This window comes from Diplotaxodon limnothrissa, linkage group LG3, assembly GCF_057381915.1.
Source record: "Diplotaxodon limnothrissa isolate DT_005_m linkage group LG3, D_limnothrissa_male_GT1.1, whole genome shotgun sequence".
Taxonomy (NCBI): Eukaryota; Metazoa; Chordata; class Actinopteri; order Cichliformes; family Cichlidae; genus Diplotaxodon; species Diplotaxodon limnothrissa.
The window spans coordinates 17,656,362-17,684,300 of NC_140598.1; the positions used below are offsets into that span (position 1 = coordinate 17,656,362).

General features: G+C 43.6%; 2 protein-coding genes across 2 annotated transcripts; one reads left to right on the forward strand and one right to left on the reverse strand.

Moving 5' to 3' along the window:
- Window positions 1–7,168: 7,168 nt before the first annotated feature.
- On the reverse strand, window positions 7,169–8,824 carry LOC146634735 (E3 ubiquitin-protein ligase TRIM21-like). Its single transcript, XM_085342582.1, has one exon. It carries the CDS (start codon window positions 8,822–8,824, stop codon window positions 7,169–7,171), a length of 1,656 nt encoding a protein of 551 aa, XP_085198708.1.
- Window positions 8,825–12,924: 4,100 nt separating this feature from the next.
- Window positions 12,925–13,521, forward strand: LOC146634736 (protein CFDP2-like). Its single transcript, XM_085349948.1, has one exon. The coding sequence runs from the start codon at window positions 12,925–12,927 to the stop codon at window positions 13,519–13,521; it is 597 nt and encodes a 198-aa protein (XP_085206074.1).
- Window positions 13,522–27,939: the final 14,418 nt, after the last annotated feature.

Genomic DNA, 27,939 nt, shown 5'->3' on the forward strand with positions numbered 1-27,939 from the left:
GTCAATCAAGTCAAACTTCTGTTACTGAAGCTCGCTGCTCACAATGGTGGAGAGAAAAGTTGATTCTGAAAGCAGAGCCTTTCAGCACCAGTGGGAGGCTGAATATATGTTTACAGACATGCTGGTAAACCGTGCGTCTTATTAGTGGAGCTAATGAGGCTGTAATGAAGGAATTTAATTAAGACGGCACTGCGAGACAAAACGTCAGGATGAGCTGAAAAACCTAAATACAGAAACTACAGGAAGTAGAATCTGACATTTCAGCAGACGTTCGTCACCAGAGAAAAAATCACAAAGTGAAGCTGTTGTAAAAGCAAGTTTTATTGTAGCAGAAGAGCCAAATCAGGCCGGTACCACTCTGAAGAGCTGCAGGATGAAGCTGTGGACGTCTTGTGTCCAGACAAAACGCAGATTTAGGCAAACGTGAGCCTGAGCAGAAATACGATTGCTGATCGGGTTTGTGAGACGGTCACTGATTTAAGAACACAGCTGTGAGAAAGAAGCAAAAACTTCATTGCATACTCTCTGTGGATGAAAGTACAGACATGATGGACACTGCACAGCTGACCATCTTCGTCCGTGGAGAGGAAATATTGAACATTAAATCGATGCACGGGACAACGACGGGAAAAGACATTTTTTAAAACACATGTCAAAGTGTAGCCGACATGAAACTGCCCTGGGACAGACTTGTTGGACTTACAACAGATGGAGCGCCGATGCTATGCGGTGAAAAAAGCGGACTAGTCAGCAGGATGCGAGTAAAGATGCAGGAGAACTGTACTGGTGAGTTAACAGCATCACTGCATCACACACCAGGAAAGGCTGTGTGGTAAAGTCCTAAAAATGGAGCATGTAATGATCCCCGTAACACAGACCGTACATTTGATCTGAGCTAAAAGTTTAAATCACCGTCAGTTTCAGTCTTTTATGTGGGAAATAGATTCAGAGTTTGCCCACATTCCTCATCACAGAGCTCCGCTGGCTGAGCTGGGGAAAAGTTCTCAATCGAGTTTTTGAGCTCAGCAAGGAAACCTGTCAGTTCATGGACATGTATGACGCAGTGAAGGTGTTTCAAGCTGTCACAAATGCACCAGTGCAGCCTGCCTCACTTTCCCTGTTGCAGTAATGTTGAACCCAGTCAGCGCACTTTGCTGAGCTGCACCTGTGCAGATGCAGATGCAGCTGCAGTGTAATGATGCACTCAGGGAGAGACACTGAACGTCCCACACAGTTTATTAGCTGCACTCCTGCAGCAGCGCCCAGCTCGTCTACATGCGGCTCCAACCTTGTGTTTGCTCTCATTTATTTTTCTGGGTTTCTGGCAGCATGTTCATATTTCTAACTTGTGTAATTTTGAAAGGATATATTTTTATGGAGAGCAAAATATTTAAAGTTAAAGTTTATTTTTTTAAGTTTATTTAATAATATTCCTGTCTGTTTTTATTCATATTTATGTTTAAACACATTGTTTTAGTGTTCAATAAATGTTTATCTTGTGTGGCCCGAGACCTAAAGTGTGCCTTGACCTTTGGCCCCCTGTGCGATTGAGTTTGACACCCCTGACCCAGCACAACTGTTGGAACAATACAAGTAAGAATACAAGGCTTTAACTATGTCCTTATTGCAGCATTAATGAGCACAATAAAGCCAGCCTACTGATAAACATAACGGCTGTTGAACAGATGACTTGTTTTTTTGTGAGACATAGAAAAGTTCTGGCTTCAGCGAACATGATTCAGGGTGAAAGGCGAAGACGTGGGTCAGGCAGCCAGGAGGAGCGGTGTGCCCAGAACCACACGAGGAACAGAAGAGTGGCTCGTGTTCTTGGGTAAGCCACCCCTGCTGATACACGTGTCCTTCAACATGCAAAGTGCTGCTCTTTGCTACATATAACAATTCTGGTGTGTTTGGTCCATTTCTTGGTCTTGGCTGCCCAGCTTGGCCTTACCTTGGCCTCAGAAACATTTCACGTCAGAGAGTACACGCCTGTCACATGTACGCCTTTTACTAACACTCAACAACAGCCTTCAGTAATTCTATATATCTGAAGCTCTCACATGTACACAAGGCTAGTAGGTCATCCTGAGTTCATCAATATATGTTCGTTTCATCTGTCTACAGTCTGTCTGTGTGTGTCTGTGTCTGTGGGAGGTTGTCTGTGTGTGTCTGTGGGAGGTTGTCTGTCTGTGTCTGTGGGAGGTTGTCTGTCTGTGTCTGTGGGAGGTTGTCTGTGTGTGCCTGTGGGAGGTTGTCTGTGTGTGTCTGTGGGAGGTTGTCTGTGTGTCGCACAGAGGCTGAAAGGACTTCATCCCAATAATGTGTTTGTTGACTGTTATTTCTAAAAGCTCTTTGTTTCTCTCACCTCATCCCCACCTGTGAAAAGATGACTGAATTTCCCAGAGTTCGTTCTGTTGGAGGTTTATTTCCTTCTGCTGCTGCTCAGAGATCATCAGAATCTATAAAGGCCTAAACTAACAAGCTTTTCCAATGGGACATTATTTTCAACAGACCTGAACAGAGTATAAGAGGACAAGAGAACATGAGTGTTTGTATTTACTTCTACAAATAGAAGTGAAGCTCACACTGCAAACAAAGTTGTATAGAAAGATTTTCCATGTGGAAAATTATTGCTATTATTGCCAAATAGCATCTCTTGTCTGGAGAACAGGACTCACTGAAACATTATCCAGAGCTTTTGCTGACACGACATGTTCCAAGTCAAAGTCAGCTTTGTTGTCAGAAACCATGTGTGCAGATAATACACAGGAACTGGAAACTACAGCCTGAGTGTTGCACTAGAACAACGTAAAAACAACATGAAAGATAAAAAGACTGAGTTTGAACGTTTGAAAAGAAATGAACTGTGGACTCATTTTAATTGTGAGAGAGCATAGCAACCAGAGATTCTGAAAGAAACACATTAGCAGGATTATGAATTGATTTACGTGCCATTGAGTGAAATAATAAATAGCCAATTATTCTGTCTCAACAGAATTTGGCTTTTCATGCTTTCCTCAGCTCCTCCCATCTCTATGTTCAGTCGTACTCACTGCCCATCATCCCAACTCCTGAGGGAAGAAACATAATCCTTGTAATTAGAAGGATGTGATCTCATAGTGTGGCTGTGGTTCAGAAGGGAGCACATCTATCAGTCTGCATGCCAAATATCCTCGGGCACGATGCTGACCCCAGGTTGTTCTCCACAGCCCACTGCAGTGTGAGTGTGGGATAGAAAGCACTTAAAGCTTGTGCCATTAATGAGGCGTGTTGTATAAAGTGGTGTGAGTGCTCAGGCAGAGTGTAAACAAGCCGAGTAAGACATACTCCACAAAATGACTACTACATAATTCATTCTAAAGTTCAGAAGCTATATCTGAATTCTGCACTTATATTCTAATCTCTCTGCGCTTATTTAAACATCCACGTTTTCAAAAATCTGTGGTAACCTCAATTGTTTTAATAATACATGTCGATTAGCTCTCCATTGTGTAGCCCCTTAAAATACAGCTTATTTCAAACCGTCAATCCTTCCTCTTGGATGCAGGATTATATTCTGTAGGAAAGCTGAACAGATGTGGAAAAAGACCTTATTAACCTTGTTCAACTGACTAAACGCTGCAAGAACATCTTACTTTACTGGCTTGATTAGCAATGATAAGCACTATACGCACATCTCTGACTGCTTTGTCAAGGAGGGAGTGACAAAGCCGTCCTTCGGTGTAACCCGACCTCAGAAAAGAATCTCCACAAATATTTGCGTGCTCATACTCGTGATTGATATATTACTCCCTGTCTCGTGAAGGTCTGATGATCAGTGTGTCAACGTTTGAAAATTCTCTCCCAAGTTGTGCATTAAGGTGAGCCTGACTCTGTCTGGCTGGTACTCCTCAGATAATATCTGATGTTTAGATCATTTATGATGTTTGTGCTTAAATGGTTTTATTTCATATAAAAACCTACAGTTACAAGCAAAATAGAGTAGAAAGCATTCTGTTTGTTCAGGCTTATTAAAAGCAGAAGAAAATCCAAATCTCTGGTGTAATGCACACACTGCTTCATTCCTTAAGCTGCAGAACAAAGGAGAGAATAAAAATGCAGACAAGTAGCGTCTGAGCCAATCACGTTCATCTGTAGTTCAGACATGTGGATTACAAACTGAGTTACAGGTGAACTGTTAGCTTGTTTCAGTGCTGGGATGATCACAGATTATGATAACGACAGATGGAGATTAGCATCATTCATATAAGAACAGGATCCAGATTTTCTCGCACACAGACAGTGAGAGCGACGGTGATCATGACAATCAAAACAAAAGTAGTTGATCAAAGACACGAAGAGAAGAAGAGCTTCATCTCTGCTGTCACTTCCTCACACACAGCAAGGACTTCTGAACATTGATTTATGTGTCATTAGAAGTGACCGAGATGCAGGAGTTAAACACAACTACAGCACTTTTCAATTTTTAATTCGGTTTTATCGCCACTTCACATAATAATACATGATTTACTCTGTGTGCTGGGATATGAGAATGTTTTCAAAGCCACCGTATCAGTTAAAGAACCACCTCTACATCTGCTACCAACTCCTATTGAACAAACACAGCTCAAGGTCATCACATTAACTAACAGCTGAGTACTCTGCTGTGTGACTGAAACGTCTCGTTTTATTTCCAGTCTTCATTTCTGTTGCTTTATCCTATAGTCTATCGTTCAGCATCGCCTCACTCAAAACGCGCAATGGGTGCTTTGACTTACGAAAATTTTCGACTTACGAAAGACCCTCGGGAACGAATTAATTTCGTCGGTTGGGGTTCCACTGTATATAGAAGCCCTACAACAAAGTGCATGGAGTTATGGAACAAGGCCTGTCATTCTACAGTGGCTGCAGAGACAGTGACAATCATGTTTTATTTTAGACTTTATGATGTTGTATGATGTATGACTAAAGAGCAGACCTTCTGCTGTGAAGAAAAAACAGAAAGCATTCACTTAAAAAAATAACACTTATGAAATTTATTAAACTTTATTAAATAAAGAAATGAATAGAAGTTTTAGCATGTTTATTAATTTATATTTTAGTATTTTAGTTCCATTCAGAGGGGATCCAAATTTTTATTGTTAAACATTTTTTTTTAAAGTACAACAGTAGTTACTTTTTCTGTAATTAGTTACTTTTATAAAATTGTAACTCAGTTACTAATTCAGTAACAGTAACTTTTTTGAAGTGGTAAATAGTAACAATAACTAATTACTTTTCAACTGAAGTAATGTCTCTGCTGCAATTGATCAAGCTCTTAAAAACAAACCCATGGTAAACTTATTTCAAATAATTTTCTGCTTCCTCACCAAGGAATAATCGAAACAATATTAATACCAACAGAGGACAATTTAATTAGGTTTCTAATGGCAGTTTACCATCAGTGTTCAATACCTCACTTGATGGACTGGAACACATGCTACTTTAACACCTCCAGAACTTCCTAACATACCCTCTTACACATCAGCTTGACACTGGCAAATCGAAGGAAACTTAACCAACACTAGGTTAATATTTCCCAAAGTAGTTTTTGTTCAACTGGTCATAACATTTTCAGTGGGGGACATGTTTCATCACTCATCCGAGTGACTTCTTCAGTCTCAGCTGACTGCAGTTTTTCGCAATCTTATAAACTGTACATTTGCATAATGACTGAAACCAGCCCACTGAATGAACAATGGGGGTTTGAGGTCAGTTTCGTGATCATTAATATGCAAATTCTCATGACCATTGATCTACAATTACTGATGAAAGTCCATTGTCCAATGGCCATGAGTACCATTCACAGAAAGTTGGGGAATGGCTGCAATATCAGCATTGTAAGATGATCTAGGTGAATATGTTTACAACCTGAACAACTTACAGTTCTCTTGGAATAAAGTTTAAACAAAGATTAGAAGATGAAAAGAAAATATTTGCATCAATTACCCTTCTCTTAGCCTGGAGATATGTGAGTATGGTATTTATAGAGTCTTCTTCTCAGTCCTGGGGTTGCAAAACTGCAGCCTCCTCAGTCCGTAATCAGAGTGTGTCTATTTGGTACTAACCAAAATGTCTTTGTATACTCTTTGTGAATGAGAAAATAATTGTGATAGCTGTCCAGCCAAATAAAGAAAATGCACAGCACTGAATGTGAACATGTGTGTGAGTACTTAGATTCAAACACTCGAGGTCTGGAATAGATGGCAGCCGCTAATCCCTCAATGTCATCAGTGAGACAGCCGGACTGCGAGGCCTCTTCTTCAACCGAAAGAAAGTAAAGAAGTCTCCTCCACCACTGGCAGGAGAATGAACAATAAGTCTTAATAAGGCTCCTGCAGGTGTAGATGTTCAACACTAGCTCACCCAAGCTTGCTCTCTGCCGTGGACAGGTCAAGAGAGAGACACATAACCATTCAGGACTACAGGAAATTTAGAAGCGCTAATTAACCAAATGTAGCAGCATGAAGGAGGAAAACATAAATGTAAGTAAAGGGTGATGACAATGCCACATGCGGGGAGAGGGAGTTACACCCTAGGAGATTATAATAGCCAGTGCAAATGTTGTAACTGTTACAAAAGGCCATCAGGCTCATTACTCATATAAACAAGCAGAGGCATAGCAAAGACAAAGTTTAGTGGACAAAACAAGTACAAATATAGCCTTCAGCTTCTCATTCATGCTGTGATTGCAGCCATTTTCCAACTCTATGTTTATCTTTAAACCAAATCATCAGAACATGGAAATATAATCATCACATCAAAATTATGTGACTAGAAGGATGCAGCAGTCTGTACTTCACCTTCTCCTTTCTCCACCACTCTTTGAATATTATCCCGTCTTATCAGTTTTCAGTAAACACATCAAAAATCCTCACAGACCCAAAATAACCAAACCACTTTTTATCCAACTCCCCTCAGCTGAAAACTGAATGCTCCGTATAACACCCACACATGATTCTTCAGCTTGAGTCTCCATTAGTAGGAACATTTCCTGATTCAACTTTTCTTCTGTTTGCGTCAAATTCCATGAGAATCAGATCAAAGTCAGAGTCCTGATAATCAGATTCTATAGAAAACATGGAGAGTATTATGCTCAATATGTTCATTTGTTCTCCTCAATAAAAATCAATCAGTTCATCAAATAAAATCAGTCGTTGATCAACTCAGTTTGATTGACAGGACAGATGATCAGAGGTGCAGAGTTTTTACCGCCATCATTGTTACTGGGACAGAAGTATGGGTGGAGTTTGTGAGTGAAGGAGCAGCCAGTAAAGGAGTAGATCAGAGCTGCAGCACCTACATCATAAAAGGAGACCAGACCCTCCTCATAATCCACAAACACCCCCACCTTCTCAGGACCAGGATGAAGACAGAGACGGACTGGAGGTGAAGCACAAGCACTGTACTTATTTCCATTTCTCAACCTCACAATCCAGAAACCATCCTGAGGACTCAATGTGATGTTTCCCTTCCTGTTGATCGACTCTCTCGCCACTCCTAAATCCCATTTAGTCTTTCCTTTAACCTGAACCTCAAAGTAAAATCTGCCTGAAGAGAAACTCTGCTCTCCTAAAACATTAGGACATGGAGAAAATCTCTCTGGATTGTCTGGAAGTTTCTTCTTCACATCACCATACTTCACTTGTTTTCCATCATCAGACAGGATGAGATAAGGATGAGCTGTATCAGGATCCAGAGTCACATCTACTGCATACTGCTGCACCCTCTGCAGCTCCGCCTCAAACAGCTCATTCATATCTTTCCAGAGTGTCTCCTCCAGTGTCTCCACAGCTCTCACCACAGTCCCCTCATATGATGGTGGATGAACTCTGACCTCTGTCCAGTCCTTGCTGGGTGGAGCAGCTTTCAGGGAGGAGAAGCTTTGGAGGAGGTGGAGGTGGTCTTCAGAGCGTGAGAGCTGCTCCACCTCAGAGCTTCTCTCCATCAGCTCAGAGATTTCCTGTTCCAGATCTTTGATGAGACCTTCAGCCTGTTTCTCTGTAGCTTCCTGTTTGTCTTCGATCTCCTTCATGAGCTCCTTCAGGCGTCTCTCAACAGACTCCATCAGAGCCGTGAAGACCTGAACACCTTCTGCTTTCTGTCTGTCTGCAGCATCTTTACTCATCTTCACCGACTCTGTGATCTCCTGAATCTTCAGTCGTCTCTTCTGGATCATCTGCTGAATCTCAGCCTCTGTCTTCTCCAGCTCTGCCTTCTTTCCTTCATATTCTTCTCTCAGAGGAACAAACTCGTGGTTCTTGTGGTCTAAAACAGAGCAGAGCGTGCAGACACATGTCTGGTCGGTCTTACAGAACAGCTCCAGGAGTTTATCGTGCTTCGTGCACATCCTGCCTTCCAGGTTCTCCACAGCATCAACCAGCTGATGTCTTTTCAGACGTTTCACTGTCAGATGAGGCTCCAGGTGAGTCTGACAGTAGGAGGTCTGACACACCAGGCAGGACTTCAGGGCCTTCAGTCTGGTTCCAGTGCAGACGTCACAGGGAACTTCTCCTGGTTTGGCAGCTTGTTGCTCTGAGCTGCTGCTGCTGGCTTTCTGCTGAGCTTCACGTCTGAACTGAGCAACTATCTCAGAGATGAAGGTGTTGACCCTCAGCTGAGGTCGAGTGTAGAAAGTCTCTTTACACAAGGGACACTTACAGATGACATTCATGTCCCAGTGCTGACTGATGCAGGTTTTGCAGAAGTTGTGTCCACATGATGTAGTGACTGGATCAGTGAACACATCCAGACAGATGGAGCACAGAAACTGATTTTCAGATCTCAGATTGTTGGCAGCTGACATGTCTGCACTCTGAGGGAGAAAGAAGAGAAACATTTGATTCAAAATTCACTTTAAATTTCATTTTACAAAGAGAAAAACAAGCGTCAGTGATCTAAGGAGCTTGGAAAGAAAATGGTCTGCAAGTTTCACCAGTAAAGCTTCTTCAGTTCTAAGAGTAAGTGGTGGAGATCAAGCCACACACTGAGACACAAACGGGTTCATCCAAAACACAAGCTTAAAAAATTAAAGAAACTTAAAGAAGCCAGGGATGCCTCGAAGGGAGACAATCCAGTGGCCAAAGAGGTGAGGCTGTTACGCGAGTATTCGATCCAAGGGAGATGTTTGCTCCAGGTGGTCTGGTGGGTAGAGGCCACACATTGGAGGGCTGCCTCAAGCTCTTGGTTAGCCTGTTCTCTGTTTACTTGTCTGTGGATGAAAAGCAGAAGAAACACTAACTTGGGCTCCCAGAACCGAACAGAACACCTTCCAGCCTTGTGATGTGAATTGTGGGCCTCGGTGAGAGACAATGTCAGCAGGGATACCATGAAGACGAAGTACGTGAGTTGTTAGGAGCCAGGCAGTTGCCAGAGCTGTGGGGAGCTTAGGTAGAAACGACCAATGATGGTTAGGATGATTGTGTTACCTGATTAGGGTGGCAGGCCCGTGACAAAGTCGATGGTGATATGTGATCAGGGATGGCCTGCCATCGGCAAGGATCAGAGCACGCCAGAGGCTGGTTGGTTAGAGGTCTTGTTCTGTGCGCAGACTGGCCAGGCAGAAATGTACTCACGGACATCTTTGGCGAGAGTAGGCCACTAAGCGAAGCTTTAAATTAGGGCTTGGCCATATTATACAGTTCACGGTAATACCGGTACAATGTTAGGCAACGATAAGAAAATGAATATGGGTAAAACGCGAATGCGCAGTGCCTTTGTCTTCATACGCACATGGACGAAAAAGCATGGCGACAACGGAGAATGAGAAGGGAGAAAGCATCTTATTGAGTGAAACGGATGAACCACAATTGGTTTGTAAAAATGGTGCCACTTCAGTGATGTGGAACTGGTTTGGTGTTTGTCTGTCAGATACCCACCAAAGCACATTTTTTTGTAGAACATGCAAGCAGACCGTCGTTATTGCCGTATTTGTCGGACTAAGGTGCTTGTAAATCTGGGAGTAATCTGGGTCCTAAACTCCCTCCATTTCAGGTCCCGAAGTCAAACGAACACGGCAGCATCACTGAGAGTTAAAAACTGTCTAAATTCTTTCATCTTTAATAAAACAATCAGCATTGCTGCTTTACCAGGTGTAACTATGAAGTTTAACATCTGGGCATCCATGAAAACAGAATTTATTACATTTAACGAAGTTAAAAGTTAGCAGGAAGTTAGTGGAAGTTAGCTCGCTAGTTTCGCTAGTTACCTAAGCATGATATAGCATGTTCTGACTAAGAGATTTCTGAAAAAATTAAAACGTGCAGCTCTGCTATCACTTCCAACATAAACGAAGACAGGAAACTAAACAGCAGTGACGTTGGTAAGGTTACTGAAGTTGGGCTAGGTGGTATATAATGATGTGCTACGTGATCGCTAGCGACACAGCTATGTTAGCATAACATAAACAGCAACGTTGGAGGATGAACGCTAACGCTTTTCCACTCGATAAAAGTTAACGTGAAGGTTCCTGATGATTAGAGACAAATGCAATCGCATGGCAGAATGCTGTAAACGGACCAAACTTCAGTCAGCAGAACAACTGAGATAATCCATCCACAATAGAAGGTTAGTCATTAATATACTGCAACAACATGGGAATAGAGCAGCTGTGATAGAGTACACTTCTGTACCATTAATGAATCAATGGTACAGAAGTGGAGGAAGCAAGAAGTAGGAGTTGAATAAAGCTTGATTTATCTGACTGCTTTGTTTCGCTTAATGTGCCTTATAATCCCGTGCACTTTATGGCTCGAAAAATACGTATTTTACTTTTTTATTTGGCACACTGCAGTTTAATGTTGCACCTCTTTTTAACTTCAGTGGATATTTTACATGGTTATGCTCAGGATGTGTCAGCCCATTTCTAAACTTTCAGCAAGGAATTTGCATTTGCACTGTTAAATTTTTATATAGCTTTAATGCACATAAAAAACAGCTGCTTGTTTAAGTGAAAATAGATTTTTTTTTTGTGCTAGTAAAGTTGTGGAGTTGTATTTTGTCTTGCATCAATTATATCGTCAGTTATATTGTTAGCGCAAATTTTCAAATATATATCGTGATACATATTTTTTGCCATGTCGTCCTGCTCTACTTTAAATGAATGAGATGGTGTGGTGGACCCCTGGGTGCCAGGTGAATGTGGTTGTGCGTGCCCAGTGACCTAACAGAGGAGGGAACAAAGAGTCCTGGAGGGACAGTCCCAGGGTCCGGTTCAGTTCGTTGGGCCTCCTATATGCCAAACTCAATCTCCTAGGTCAGTCATTCTCAGACTGTGGCACATGTACCACTAGTTTAATAATAATCGCACCGGCAACTGTTGAAGGAAGACGTGAGTCTCTTCAAGGTCGTGATAAACAGATGGAACTGAAGAATGGTAAGGTGGATTGTGTGACAGAGGGATTCAGTAAACTGACAGAGAGGGTGGTGGCTTTTAAACAGGTCGTATGGCACCACCCCTTTACCCCACAAGGCATTCCCTTTTCCAACCCAACATGGGTTTATGTTGCTGTAACAGGGGAAACCCTAAAACCAGTGGCGTAAGGGGCGGTAACGGACTCCATCCTCTTTGGTCACTCGCTGCTCGCAGCCGACTCAAGAAAAAAAGGGACAATTCAAGGGAGTGCGAGTCACACAATGATCTGGTGATGAATTGCTGCCATCCCTCTGCTTAAATGCTGGCAGGGGAAATGAGGCTCAGGTGCTTCCACTTCACAGGTGCGTGGGCAAGGGCGTAAACCAGCAATGACTTCAGATGTTTCAAAGTAAAACTTTAAAGACATTAATCAGAGCAGAAAGTGATGAACAAACAGTAATCAGAGCAGAAAGTGACGAACAACCAGTAATCAGAACAGAAAGTGATGAACATCCAGTAATCAGAACAGAAAGTGATGAACAAACAGTAATCAGAACAGAAAGTGGTGAACAAACAGTAATCAGAACAGAAAGTGATGAGCAAACATTAATCAGAACAGAAAGTGATGAGCAAACATTAATCAGAACAGAAAGTGATGAGCAAACATTAATCAGAACATACGGTTACAGTGTAACCTTGGTTCTCTTAGTGAGAGACTATCTCTCCACACTGTTACATATTCCATATGTACGGGGTACGACCCCCCCTTAGTCGTGGCGTGTGGATATTTCTTTAAGACACTCCGGCACACCCGGCTACACCCCACAGCTTACGTATAAAACAGCTGTGCAGACGTGACACCGGTGATCGTTTGATCGGAACGCGTCTCCGAGTGGCCTCACGGTGGAGAGATAGTCTCGATATGCTAGAGAACGTACGGTTATGGTGTAACCTTGGTTCTCTTAGTGAGAGACTATCTCTCCACACCGTTACATATTCCATATGTACGGTAACTCTTTAAGACACCCCGCGAGGAGACAGTGCAACCGAACTGCCGAGAGTGAAGAACTATGTACAAATACACATATGTACACACCACCCCAGTCAGGGCCAAGCCAGACACGAAGGCCGAGCCAGGGGGTGGAGGCAGCAGTCTGCAGATACCAGACTGGCCTGAACCGGTCCTGCAGGACGCAGGACTGCAAGTGATCGGCCACTCAATGTTAGCCCAGGAACCGCGAGGCAGATAGCCAGGGAACGCAGCACACCGAGCCACCAAGTAACAGCCCGCATCCGGGGCAGCCGATGCGCCAGCGCTGGGGACCCAGGGCGCTGGTGGGAAATGGACTACTGGCCATCAATTCCATCGTCTCACGCCCAAGACGCCGATCAACATTGCAGCATGGAATGTCAGAACTGGTCATCTTGTTGGGCAGAAGGAGATCATCGCCCGTGAACTTTCAAAACTCAACGTCTCGATAACGGCCCTATCGGAACTTCAGCTGACTGGAACTGGCACTGTCTCTGTCGAAGTGCCGGCCATGGACGAAAAGATGACGTTGTATTACTCGGGCGGCGACAAAAGAGAAGCCGGAGTTGGCTTCATGGTACACCATCGGTTCTCTGCAAGCGTCGTGGCCTTCCAACCTATATCTGACCGTATCGCTGTCCTAACTGTCAACGGTACAATCAAGCTACATATCATCGCGGTCTATGCACCGACCGAAATGAACTCCGACGCATCTAAAGATGATTTCTATGATTGCCCGCAAGACGTCTTGGACTCCCTACCTCAAACCGGCATGATCATGATCGCCGGCGACATGAACGCCCACGTCGGAGAAGACTGCACTGGCTGGGAATCGACGATGGGAAAATTCGGCCATGCAAAAATGAACGACAACGGGCTACGATTGCTGTCATTTGCCGCCGCCAACAAACTGGTCCTCGGGAACACGCTATTCCAACACTCGCTCAAGCACCGTCTGACATGGCGCAACCCAAGAGGAAATGACTCAGCGCTACTCGACTATGTGCTCATCAACACCCGGTTCCGATCATCCTTGCAAGATGTCCGGGCGATGCGCGGACCTGACTGCGGCTCTGATCACTATCTTTTCCGCGCCAGAGTGCGCCTGAAGCTCCAATGAGCGAAGAGGCCGACACCCAAACCGCCCAGGCTGGGCTGGCATCACCTCACCAACAATGACCGCCGTCAAGAATTCCAGATCGCATTATCGAACCGCTTCGCCCTACTCCCGCCTGACGTCACACACAACCGTGGATCTCGGACGACTGTCTCGACTTGGTCGTCGAACGCAAGAAGGCCAAGCTAACCAACTTTGAAAAGTGTCGTCGGCTAAACCGTGAGGTGCGGCTGAAGATGAAAGCAGACCGTGAGGCGTACTGGAACAAAGTCACCGAGGAACTTGCCTACTGGTGTTGGCCAGAGGGGCCGATGGCGCGATATGGCAGCCTCGCTTCTGTCAGTCTGCCCCAGGGCAGCTGTGGCTACAACTGTAGCTTGCCTCCACCAGTGTATGAATGTGAGAGTGAATGAATAGTGGCATTGTAAAGCGCTTTGGGTGCCTTGAAAAGCGCTATATAAATCCAATCCATTATTAAAATCAGAATCAGAATCAGAATACTTTATTGATCCCTGGGGGAAATTATTTTTTGTTACAGTGCTCCATTATAAACCAACATTAAGACAAGACAGACAATACGCTAACTAAGAATAGTACAATATATACATATATATACATACATACATAAGTCAGTCATAAATAAATAGCTGGAAAAGAAACATGTGTAGTTGTAGCAGCAAACAGTGTGTTAAGTGGATGCGTTGTACAGGGAGATGGCCACAGGCAGGAAAGATTTCCTGTGTCGTTCAGTGGTGCTTTTCGATAATCTCAGTCTCTCACTGAACGTGCTCCTGTGACTGACCAGCATGTCATGGAGTGGGTGGGAGGTGTTATCCAACATTGTCTTTATCTTGGACAGCATCCGCCTCTCCGACACCACCTTGAGGGAGTCCAGCTCCATCCCCACAACATTGCTGGCCTTACGGATTAGTTTATTAAGTCTGTTGGCATCTGCGACCCTCAGCCTGCTCCCCCAGCATGCAACAGCATAGAGGATCGCACTGGCCACAACAGACTCATAGAAAATCCTGAGCATTTTCTGGCAGATGTTGAAGGACCTCAGTCGCCTCAAAAAATAGAGACGACTCTGGCCCTTCCTGTAAAGTGCTGTGGTGTTTTTAGCCCAGTCCAGTTTATTGTCAATGTGTACTCCAAGGTATTTATAGTCCTCCACAATGTCAACACTGACCCCCAAGTGTTTCCTGGTCTTCCTGAAGTCCACGATCAGTTCCTTGGTCTTTGCCACATTGAGCTGCAGATGATTCTGCTCACACCACGTGACAAAGGAGTCGACCACAGCCCGGTACTCTGTCTCATCATCCCTGCTGATGCATCCAACCACCGCAGGGTCATCAGAAAACTTCTGAAGATGGCAGGTCTCCGTGCAGTGGCTGAAGTCTGTGGTGTAGAGGGTGAAGAGGAAAGGGGAGAGGACAGTCCCCCGTGGTGCCCCTGTGGGGGGGGGGCACCACAGGGGCACCACAGAAAATACGGCCGAACGACAAGACTACAGGGTGTTGTACCAGACCATACGTAGTCTCAGTGGCAAGTGCAAGACGATGAATGATAACATCAGGAAGGTGGATGGCTCGTTTGTAAAGTCAACTGCGGAGCGCCTGCAATGGTGGAAAGAATACTTCAATGAACTCTACAATCACGATCCGCCCCAACGTCCGGCTGCAGCGCCGCCCATCATCGACCCTCCTACGGTGCCGATGTCTGATGCAATCCATTCGCTAAAGAACAACAAGGCCGCTGGCCCTGATCATGTGGCAGCAGAAGCATAGGGCTACAACATGCGGGCAATGCCAGACAGAGAGTTGGCACTAAAGTTGGAGAACTCTCACTCACCACAGCGAGGTCCGACTGGTGTGTACGCCAGCGAAGCGGGCAACCACAGGTGAAGCTTGGGATGTGACCCGTCCATCCTCAAAGCTGAAGCCACCCCGAGCTGTTGAGAGACAGGGAGGGGGGGGCTGGCGCTGTCCGCAGACAGGGGAGCAGCAAGACTGAACTTCAAAAACAAGACACCCATACATAGCGTTGCAGGCCGGAGAACACCCACGCGCCGGCCGAATGATCAGACACAGCGAGTCCCAGCTGGCGTGTAAACTGGCGAAGCGCAGGCAACACACCAAGGGAACACAACCGGGAGCTGCAGCAGCTGACATGCCAGAGAGAATCCGGCTAAAATAGGCTGGAAAAGGCATACACGCCGCAGCGAGGTCCAACCGACGAATGCAGGCAACATGCCAGGGGAAGACTGCCCGGAGCTGCAGTGCAGCCAGGGACGTGACTCACCGGGGATGTCAGCTCACTGAGCGGGCCCTGTCGGCCACGTAAACCCGCAACATTTGGAGAATGTGCCAGACAGAGAGCCAGCGCCGCAGGCTGGAGAACTGTCAACTGCTGGCCGAGCGGTCAGACGCAGCGAGGTCCGACTGACGTATGAACCCGCGATGCGGGAAATAGGCCAGGAGAGCACAGCCTGCAGCAGAGCTGGCCACTAGGCTAGCTGAGGATGTCAGGAGGGAGGAGAGTGGCTGGAGGACAGCTGAGCCTAGGCTCCAAGTCCTCCCCACCTCAACTCAACACGGCCGTCTCTGCACGCCTGCAGAGGCCCCTCAGCTTCTTTAAAGCGAGGTGGCCGCAGGCCAGACAGACAGTTACATCAGTCTGTCTAGTCGTCTGACCGGAGCCAAGCGTCATAAACATCAACCTCCTGACCATCAACCTCCACCAGCCCAGGCCTCAAGGAGGCGGGGTCATGGGAGAGAATGCCATGGGAGGGCCCCAGAACCCAGGGAACCCAGACATGGGTTCACCCGTCCGGACCCTACCCCAGTGGCTGCCAGAGGGGATGTCTGTGTATGGCAAAAATGCCATACACAGACATGTTTGGGACGTGTGGGCTGCCATACTTCTGCTACCAAGCAAGGGGGCGGGGCCACATGCTAACCAGGAAGTGCTAACAGGTAGCCGGTGTTCTGACAAAACGCCCATCAAGCTGCCCTACTTGTTGTTACTGCGCATGCGCACAATTCAAAACGGCCATGTTTCCGGTGTAAATAGTACACGCCTATTATTTCATCCTACCCCGATCTTGTGCCGATCTCGTTGCTTTCGAAAAAAGGTTTGTATTATAAGTTTTACTTCTTTATTACAGATGATAATTGTTTACCTTAAGCTGCTCACTCGAAGTCATATTCCAAGTGTTTATTTTGTGCTTTTCAACTTCTGCAAACCTTCTCAATTTATTTTAGTCCTCCTGCAGTTACTGGACACCACGCTCCGTTGTTATGGTGAATAAACGCTCCGTTGTTATGTCGAAGAAAGTACTACTGCACCACATACTTGTTAATTGCGTGATAACGTCGTGTAGTCGTTTTATTTTACTGTATGGATTCCGAAGCCATGTTGAAATTGTCCAATTTTCTCCTTAGTTATGGAGAACAAATACGAGGAACTGCTCATGTTTCTGTCTGCTGGGTCCTACCCATCGGAATACGATAAGTCCCAGAGGCAAACCCTTAGGAGATATGCTGCAAAATTCAGACTGAAGGGTCAGTATTGTAATGTAAATAAACAACTAAATGTAATTATTGGTTAAATACATGTTATAATTAATTTACATTTTTTTAAATATAGGCGGAGTGCTCTTGTTTGGAAACAGGAGAGTGATAAAAACAAAAGAAGAAGCCATGGGACTATTCCAAGAGTTTCATTCAAGTCCCATCGGTGGACACACTGGTGTACTCAAGACTCGAACTGCAATTTGTTCCAGATTTTACTGGTATGGCATGTCGGTTGACATTGGGAATTGGGTATGTATTTTTAAAGTTGTTATTTATATATAGTATGTTAATAGTGCACCAATAGAATGCATAGTTATCCTGAAGATCTCCAACCTTCCTTTCATATCAAAAATCCTTGAAAGAGTAGTTGTCAAACAGCTAACAGATCATCTGCAGAGGAATGGTTTATTTGAAGAGTTTCAGTCAGGTTTCAGAGCTCAGCACAGCACAGAAACAGCTTTAGTGAAGGTTACAAATGATCTTCTTATGGCCTCTGACAGTGGACTCATCTCTGTGCTTGTCCTGCTAGACCTCAGTGCAGCGTTCGATACTGTCGACCATAATATCCTATTAGAGCGATTAGAACATGCTGTAGGTATTACAGGTACTGTGCTGCAGTGGTTTGTATCATATCTATCTAATAGACTCCAGTTTGTGCATGTAAATGGAGAGTCCTCTTCACACAATAAGGTTAATTATAGAGTTCCACAGGGTTCAGTGCTAGGACCAATTCTGTTTCCATTATACATGCTTCCCTTAGGCAGCATCATTAGAAGACATAGCATACATTTTCACTGCTATGCAGATGACACCCAGCTCTATCTGTCCATGAAGCCAGATAACACACACCAATTAGTTAAACTGCAGGAATGTCTTAAAGACATAAAGACCTGGATGGCCGCTAACTTTCTGCTTCTTAATTCAGATCAAACTGAGGTTATTGTACTCGGCCCTGAAAATCTTAGAAATATGGTATCTAACCAGATTCTTACTCTGGATGGCATTACCTTGGCCTCCAGTAACGCGGTGAGGAACCTTGGAGTCATTTTTGACCAGGACATGTCCTTCAATGCACATATTAAACAAATATGTAAGACTGCTTTCTTCCATTTGCGCAACATCTCTAAAATTAGAAATATCCTGTCTCGGAGTGACGCTGAAAAACTAGTTCATGCATTTATTACTTCCAGGCTGGACTACTGTAATTCATTATTATCAGGATGTCCAAAAAACTCACTGAAAAGCCTTCAGCTAATCCAAAATGCTGCAGCAAGAGTCCTGACAGGGACTAGAAAGAGAGAGCATATTTCTCCTGTTTTGGCTTCCCTTCATTGGCTTCCTGTTAAATCCAGAATTGAATTCAAAATCCTGCTCCTCACATACAAGGTCTTAAATAATCAGGCCCCATCTTATCTTAATGACCTTGTAGTACCATATCACCCTATTAGAGCACTTCGCTCTCGCTCTGCAGGCCTACTTGTTGTTCCTAGAGTATTTAAAAGTAGAATGGGAGGGAGAGCCTTCAGTTTTCAGGCCCCTCTTCTGTGGAACCAGCTTCCAGTTTGGATTCGGGAGACAGACACTATCTCTACTTTTAAGATTAGGCTTCAAACTTTCCTTTTTGCTAAAGCATATAGTTAGGGCTGGACCAGGTGACCCTGAATCCTCCCTTAGTTATGCTGCAATAGACGTAGGCTGCCGGGGGATTCCCATGATGCATTGAGTTTTTCCTTTCCAGTCACCTTTCTCACTCACTATGTATTAATAGACCTCTCTGCATTGAATCATATCTGTTATTAACCTCTGTCTCTCTTCCACAGCATGTCTTTATCCTGTCTTCCTTCTCTCACCCCAACCGGTCGCAGCAGATGGCCGCACCTCCCTGAGCCTGGTTCTGCCGGAGGTTTCTTCCTGTTAAAAGGGAGTTTTTCCTTCCCACTGTCGCCAAAGTGCTTGCTCATAGGGGGTCATATGATTGTTGGGTTTTTCTCTGTATCTATGAAGCGCCTTGAGGCGACTTTTGTTGTGATTTGGCGCTATATAAATAAAATTGAATTGAATTGAATTGAAGACACGTACCAGATTTCAGGATGATGTACAGTAATTAACACTGTTTCGCCACTTGATCGAGTATTTTTATAGAACATTTGCAATTTTGTTGTTTAATTAATTGCGATTGTTGGATAATATAAAGATCGTTCAATATGTTTAAGGTCCTGGCTTGTGACCAGTGTCAAAAAATGGGAAAACCATTGGCTGCTGTGCAACCACTGCAGTGTATAAAGGTAAATATCAGTAGCATTTTAGTAGAAAATAGTAATGTTATAATGTACATTACATATTAATGTGATTCTTTTATCATTGACAGGTGTCACATGTCTGGGAGCTAATCGGAATAGATCTAACTGGACCTCTTCCAAAAACGTCTAGTGGCTTCCAGTACATTATGACTGCAACAGACTATTTTTCAAAATGGGTTGAGGCTTTTCCATTAAAAAGCAAAAGTGCTGCTGAGGTAGCTCATCAGTTGTGCTCACTCATATATAGACATGGCTGCCCAAAACGAATTTTATCCGACCAAGGAAGAGAATTTGTTAACGAGGTAAGTGTTAAGTTTACTTTTCCATACCTCTTTAGGTAAATACTTGGCCACAGTGTGCCAAGTAGCTGCCAGGCCAAAGGTTTTGTGTGGTTGTTTTTAAAAAACAATTTTCTTTTTTCTTTGAAGCTCAACTCAAGACTTTGCAGCTTAATGAAAATAGAAAGAAGTGTCACAGCAGCATATCACCCTCAGACAAATGGCCTAGATGAAAAGACAAATGACAACATAAAAAGGTATGTTTTATTTGTATGTAACATTTCATTTGCTTTTAAGACACTGTCACTATTGTGTTTTTTTTATGTCCACATGTAGAGCCCTGAGAAAATTAGTCAACAGAATGACTGGGATGTGTATCTGGATGCTACACTGTTTTCTTTGAGGTCCAAGGTCCACACCACAACCAAATACACACCATTCCATTTAATGTATGGGAGAGAAGCTACATATCCTTCTGAAGTTCCTGTTGAAGTCCCAGTAAGTGTTATTAAGGAATTCTATTTATGCAACAACTATGATAATGCATAAATTAAATGTAATCTTAATTGGAAATTGTGCATATTGATATTGGCTGCAGCTTTAATCTTCTCTGCTTAACTTCTATATGCAAGAAACATTTAAAAGATAAAGTAAGTGACTAGTTACTTCTTTATATTTGTATCTTTATGTAAAGTAATACATCTTAAGGAGACCTTTAAGTATAATGTGTTCACCTATGGAAGTGTATCAAGAGTAAAAATGACTATACAAAAAATGATATGAGTCTATCTTTGTGGCTTTCTGTGCTCAAAGCTTTATAATAGTATATTTACTTTTAAACATGAGTTATTATAGTTAGATTTTTCAGTTCATGTTTCACATGCATTATTTGTCTTTATGATTTTAATTGTAATTTAAAATGTGAAAATTTTAGCTGTCCTCCATCATTCTCCCTGAGGAGTCGAGTTACGGTGACTTTGTATCTTCTACAAGAGACACACAAAGGCAAGTTAAAAAAAACTGTAGAGGAAAATATGGCAAAGTCCCAAGACTTACAAAAGGAAGCCTATGCCAGACGAGTCCAGAAGAAGTACAGAAACCTTGTGTACAGCGTTGGAGATGAAGTTCTTCTCTTGAACATGAGGAAACGTGAAAGGAAGGGAGGAAGGTTTGATCCAGATTTTTCAGGACCCTACACCATTCAAGACATTGCTGGCAAATGTGTGAGATTAAAAAACACGGAAGGAGCAACTTTAAAAAATCACTACAGCATTGACCATATCAAGCCGTACAGAAGAAGCCACCATGTAAATGTCATGTGGTTGTGCCCTGTGAACTTTGGTATGCACTGGATTCTTGTGGTATGTGTCCATTTAGTTATTAATTTGTTGTGAAGCAGTTTCTTGCTGAAAGTGTTATTCTTAAATAGGTTTTCAGTGGCAAAAACTATAGTAATTTTAATTAATTTATTAACTTTTTCTTTAGATTGTCAACATTTCTGCACAGAGAATACTGCTCATAGACCCCATGGGGAATGAAGGTGTTTATGACAGGAAAATTCTGCGCAACTGGAGGTATGCATGATACTGAGGTATTATTCTTAGATAAAACATTTCTTGTTTCATTACAAACATTTTTGTTCAAATAGGAATTTTCTGAGGATGAGAGGGCATGAAGACACCATGGAGTGGCAGTTACAGACTATGCAACACAACAAGCAACAGGATTCCAGCAGTTGCGGAGTTTTGCTGTTAAAGGTAACCCTTATTCAAATGATTCCATTTATTGTTAGCTACAATTAGGACTTTACATTATAATAATGAGAAATCTCACAGTTTGCAGAACACTACCTTGCTTTTGGAGAGGTCAGTGAAGTATTAACCACTACAGAAGCAGTTGTGCTGGAGCGAATGCAGATAGCTTGCACCCTACTTGAACATCGAGGTAAGTCCAGTAAAGTCCTTATCACGTTAGAGTGTGTACTTCCAATTTAAATACTGCTTTTCAAACACTTTCAGATAAGACCCTTCTTTAAGTCTAATTAAAAAAATTCAAGGGACTAATTTGCCATGAAGTATTTGTGGAACAAATTTACTATTATTTTTTAATTAATCAATAAATAATGTTTGATTAAAACCTAAAAATGAATGTGTTTCAGGGAACGCTGAGGATTACTGCATTGTTTGCTCTATGTTAGATGCTGAAGCTGACCGCAGCATGATTGAAATGGTAAAACAAAACAAAACAAAAGAAACACATAAGTCTTAGTATCATTACTTGCTAATCATGTTTAAAATGTTGACTAATAGTATTCACCAAACATAATATGAGCTATTTATTTTTCCTTTCCAGGTGCAGTGTGAATCTTGCCAAAGATGGGCACATTTTGCATGTGCAAAATATAAAGAGAGCAACCAAGAATATAAATGCAAAAAATGTAAGGAAAACACATAACAACTTCTAATAAAAACAGCTGTCTTTCCCCCTCCATGTCTCTTTGCATTCTTTGTCAACATTAGATGATTGTGTGCAGGAAGCATGTTTTGATAGTGTGATTTGGCCATCTGAACATGCTACCTAAATAAAACTATGCAGGAAGCATGTTTTGATAGTGTGATTTGGCCATCTGAACATGCTACCCAAATAAAACTATGCAGGAAGCATGTTTTAATAGTGTGATTTGGCCATCTGAACATGCTACCCAAATAAATCCCAGCAGGAAGCATGTTTTAATAGTGTGATTTGGCCATCTGAACTTGCTACCTAAATAAATCCCAGCAGGAAGCATGTTCTTAACGTCCTAGCGAAATAACTCAAAGTTTTTAAGTGTGAATTGGCCATCTGAACGTCCTACCTATACGACGGAGCCATTAACTACGTAAGGTAGCATATTCTGATAAGGTAGCACGGATTGATAGACAAGACCATAAATTTACGCTACGGTAGGATGTTTTGACAAGGTAGGACGTTTTGTCAGAACACCGGCGCTAGCCACAACCTGAATTCCCCTTCCACTGTTTATTAGCTCCTGCGTCACAGTGCTGACAGGTAAAAGCATATGCTTGGAACTCTGACACATTTCCCCAATGTAGCCGAGCTACGAGCGGAGCCCTGCTGGCCGCGTTAACCCCCGAGCTGCGGGCGACACGCCAGACAGGCTAACCGGCTGGAATCCTACTCGCAGGCCGGCTAACGATTAGCTGACACGAAACGTAGCATAATTCCCCACTGTTTATTCCCACATTGTTAAGCAGGCCAACAGCGAACGTTAGGAAGGCTGAAGTCGTATCCTCTCTGTGTTAACACACTTAGCAGCCGAGCTGCACAGTGCCAAGGCGACAGCGTATGCTTGAACACTGAAGCCGTGTCCCTGCCGTGTTTCCTCACTGTAGCCGAGCTACGCACTAGCCGGCAGCTGCACAGCATGGTCCAACCGGTGCATAATCCTGTTTTTTTTTTCGAGGCAATATGCCGGGGAAGGGGGACCAACCAAGGAGAAGCAAGGGCCAGCCAAGGGGAACCAAGCTAAGGGGTACCAGGGGAATACCGGGGCTACCAGGGGACCTAGAAGGGAGAAATACATCGCCCACGGAGGATGCTGAAGCACGCTCCAATAGACGCACATACACAGTACTCTCAAGGTAAGCACTCTTTTGCCCACACACACAAGTGGAGATCAACGATCACCGGTGTCACGTCTGCACAGCTGTTTTATACATAAGCTGTGGGGCGTAGCCGGGCGTGCCGGAGTGTCTTGAAGAGATATCCACACGCCACAACCAAGGGGGGTCGTATCCCGTACATATGGAATATGTAATGACATGGAGAGATAGTCTCGATATGCTAGAGAACAGAAAGTGATGAACAAACAGTGATCAGAAGAGAAAGTGACGAACAAACAGTAATCAGAACAGAAAGTGACGAACAAACAGTAATCAGAACAGAAAGTGACGAACAAACAGTAATCAGAACAGAAAGTGGTGAACAAACAGTAATCAGAAAAGGAAGTGACGAACAAAGATTAATCAGAACAGAAAGTGACGAACAAAGATTAATCAGAACAGAAAGTGACGAACAAACAGTAATCAGAACAGAAAGTGACGAACAAACAGTAATCAGAACAGAAAGTGATGAACAAACAGTAATCAGAACAGAAAGTGATGAACAAACAGTAATCAGAACAGAAAGTGACGAACAAACAGTAATCAGAACAGAAAGTGACGAACAAACAGTAATCAGAACAGAAAGTGGTGAACAAACAGTAATCAGAACAGAAAGTGGTGAACAAACAGTAATCAGAACAGAAAGTGGTGAACAAACAGTAATCAGAACAGAAAGTGGTGAACAAACAGTAATCAGAACAGAAAGTGATGAACAAACAGTAATCAGAACAGAAAGTGATGAACAAACAGTAATCAGAACAGAAAGTGGTGAACAAACAGTAATCAGAACAGAAAGTGGTGAACAAACAGTAATCAGAACAGAAAGTGGTGAACAAACAGTAATCAGAACAGAAAGTGATGAACAAACAGTAATCAGAACAGAAAGTGATGAACAAACAGTAATCAGAACAGAAAGTGACGAACAAACAGTAATCAGAACAGAAAGTGATGAACAAACAGTAATCAGAACAGAAAGTGGTGAACAAACAGTAATCAGAACAGAAAGTGGTGAACAAACAGTAATCAGAGCAGAAAATGGTGAACAAACAGTAATCAGAACAGAAAGTGGTGAACAAACAGTAATCAGAACAGAAAGTGATGAACAAACACTAATCAGAACAGAAAGTGGTGAACAAACAGTAATCAGAACAGAAAGTGGTGAACAAACAGTAATCAGAACAGAAAGTGATGAACAAACAGTAATCAGAACAGAAAGTGGTGAACAAACAGTAATCAGAACAGAAAGTGGTGAACAAACAGTAATCAGAACAGAAAGTGGTGAACAAACAGTAATCAGAACAGAAAGTGATGAACAAACACTAATCAGAACAGAAAGTGGTGAACAAACAGTAATCAGAACAGAAAGTGGTGAACAAACAGTAATCAGAACAGAAAGTGATGAACAAACAGTAATCAGAACAGAAAGTGGTGAACAAACAGTAATCAGAACAGAAAGTGGTGAACAAACAGTAATCAGAACAGAAAGTGATGAACAAACAGTAATCAGAACAGAAAGTGGTGAACAAACAGTAATCAGAACAGAAAGTGATGAACAAACAGTAATCAGAACAGAAAGTGGTGAACAAACAGTAATCAGAACAGAAAGTGGTGAACAAACAGTAATCAGAACAGAAAGTGGTGAACAAACAGTAATCAGAACAGAAAGTGATGAACAAACAGTAATCAGAACAGAAAGTGACGAACAAACAGTAATCAGAACAGAAAGTGTGGAGTCAGTCCAAAGTTTAGAGCACATGCTTTGAGTGCAGAGTCCTGTTTGAAACAGCATCAACATCTGTGGTTACTGTTGCGTTTGTATTTTATTATTGTCATTTGTATTGAGAAACATATAATCATTTATGCTTAGAAGTATATAGTTGATTGCATATTGAAAGAGTGTCTCATCCTATGAGGTCTGTAACAACTCTGTGCAGAAGGAAGAGGGGAGTGCGTTCACTCCTCTTCAGAGTGTTCTGGCATAGATCACACACCTCCTAGGGTCATGAGAGAGGTCGTATCTTCTCTCGCTGATATGTGGTATAGCAAGCACACGTATATCTGTTTGAGTGTAAGAGCCTTTAGTTCATGTGAGCAGCTGGACTCCCTGGCGCCAATAGGTGTGGGGATTCTTCACAGGGTCACATCTTGACCGCACACACACACACACACACACACACACACACACACACACACACACACACACACACACACACACACACACACACACAGGCACACATACGCTGCTGGTGAGCGACAGGAACACGCTTGTCACAGTTCTCTCCCTCGTGCACGAGTAACACAAAGAACTTTGGTGACTTGCGTCTTGCTTTTGCTATTGTAGTAGAATTGTCTCGTTCCAGTGAGGGGTTGTGCTAGACAGACCCATCAGTTAAATGAGTAGATTTTTTGGAACCAATGTGACTGTCAATGAGTCAACATGAAGTGAACAGAGAGAGAAGATTTGTGTGGAAAAGGAAGTGTGATCAGCTGCACTCACCACTGTTGCTGAGAGAAACCTGATGGACTCCAGTGAATCTTCTTTTAGAGACAAACAGGACTCGACTGCAGCTCTGCTGCTGCTCTCTCACACTTTCACTTCTTGAAAATGATGTTGAATTTCTTGTATTTGAGGTGTTGCTCCGCCTCTACCTGCAGCTGTTTTTCTGGTTTTGCTGCCTCTCCCTTTACAGGAATTATGGTTGCAAATTTTGAAGCTAACATGATAAGATTTTCACCAATTATGTTGAGATTCAGCTTTTTTAGATCCTAATAAAATATATGCAATAACTGCACTGAACACCATTTAATGAACAGCAGCTGTCCCACCCTGATGGTGTTCACATCCACTCCAGATCCACTTGCACATTGTCCAAAACACTGCAGCAAGGCTTCTGTCCAAAACATCTAAATACTCACATCTAAAAACCGTTGCTAATACAGCTGCATTGGCTCCCCATTGAATTCATCAACATTGTTGTGTTTGTTGGGGAGAAAACTTAGAAACATACAGTGCAGCACTTCACAGTCACACTGCTAGTGAATGAAGATTTATGTAAAAAACTTTTTTTTTTTTTTTGCCTGTCCCGTTTGGCTCTTTTGCATCAGAATTATTGTCTAAAGGCAAAGAAAGATGCCCAACGGATTTACTTTACCAAATTGACCATCCCAGCCTTGCCGTAATGGTCCATTTGATTCACCTTTATTGTTTATTTTATTTTCACTTACTGAATACGGGACAGACTTGACTGGAGGAAAGAAGGGGAGAAAGAAAGAGGGAAAGAAAAACAGCTGAGAAGAGGGACGGGGGAGAAGGACAAAAGACAAAAACCAACAGAATGGGCAGAAAAAAAAAAGAAAAAAAATGCATATAACGATCACCTGGATCACCTGCTGAGAAAGAACAAAGAAAACAAGCAGAAGAGAACAAGAGTAATAGAATAAACAACATCACAATGATATATGGGAATATGACAGTAAATACTAAATGTTAAACATTATTGTGCAGCACATAAGATCAACAGAACACAGTGTGCTTTGAGGTAGGAGCCAAAAAGGGTGTAGTTTGTGGGTGTGATCACCCGTGTGTACACCTGTGAGCATGGACGCGCTTGTTTTTTTAAAATGGTGAATGGTAAATGGCCTGTATTTATATAGCGCTTTACTAGTCCCTAAGGACCCCAAAGCGCTTTACATATCCAGTCATCCACCCATTCACACACACATTCACACACTGGTGATGGCAGCTACATTGTAGCCACAGCCACCCTGGGGCGCACTGACAGAGGCGAGGCTGCCGGACACTGGCGCCACCGGGCCCTCTGACCACCACCAGTAGGCAACGGGTGAAGTGTCTTGCCCAAGGAAAGAACGACCGAGACTGTCCAAGCCGGGGCTCGAACCGGCAACCTTCCGATTACAAGGCGAACACCCAACTCTTGAGCCACGATCGCCGAGAGGCTGGGGGCACCCCACCTCCGAAGTGGCCCGAGCGAGCCCCAGGCTCCAGGCCCCGATAAGCAGCCGCCAAGGAGTGAGCCGGCGTGTACCTGGACGCCCATCCCCAGACACAAAGAACCACCAACGCACCGATGTCTGAGGGAGTCCGCCACTGGCAGGGGAAGTGGTGGTGGGGGGAGATAGGCCTCCAAACCTTGGAGGGCCTGAGATGTCCCCAGAGAGGTGACGTCTGATACCCAACCTGACATATAGACACAGACATACAGGCACACACAGACACAAACATCCATTCCCACCCTCATGCTCTCATATGCACTTACTCCACACTCAACCAACGTGGAGACAGACATAAAGAGACGCTGTACACACGATCACACTCCCCAAGCGTATTCTACAAACCGGGTCTAGGTACCCTTGCCCCTGGAGGGGGGAACTGCACCCAGACCCAGGTGGTGTTACCCTTTTCCCTGCGGTGGGGAGAGGCAGACCGCCCCGACTCCGCAGCAGCAGGGAGGCCCCACACTCCAGACCGCAGTCGGACGGCCAACTCCTCCTCCTAGCCCCCCCGCTCCAGCAGGTCGCAGAGAATTTATGTAAATTTAACAAGCTGAACACATTCTGTACTGTACAGGAGACATGGCACAAAACT

What these genes read in the sequence shown, in the direction of transcription:
- LOC146634735 (XM_085342582.1), bottom strand. Translation starts at nt 8,824, where the DNA reads ATGTCAGCTGCCAACAATCTGAGATCTGAAAATCAGTTTCTGTGCTCC.
- LOC146634736 (XM_085349948.1), top strand. Translation starts at nt 12,925, where the DNA reads ATGACGTTGTATTACTCGGGCGGCGACAAAAGAGAAGCCGGAGTTGGC.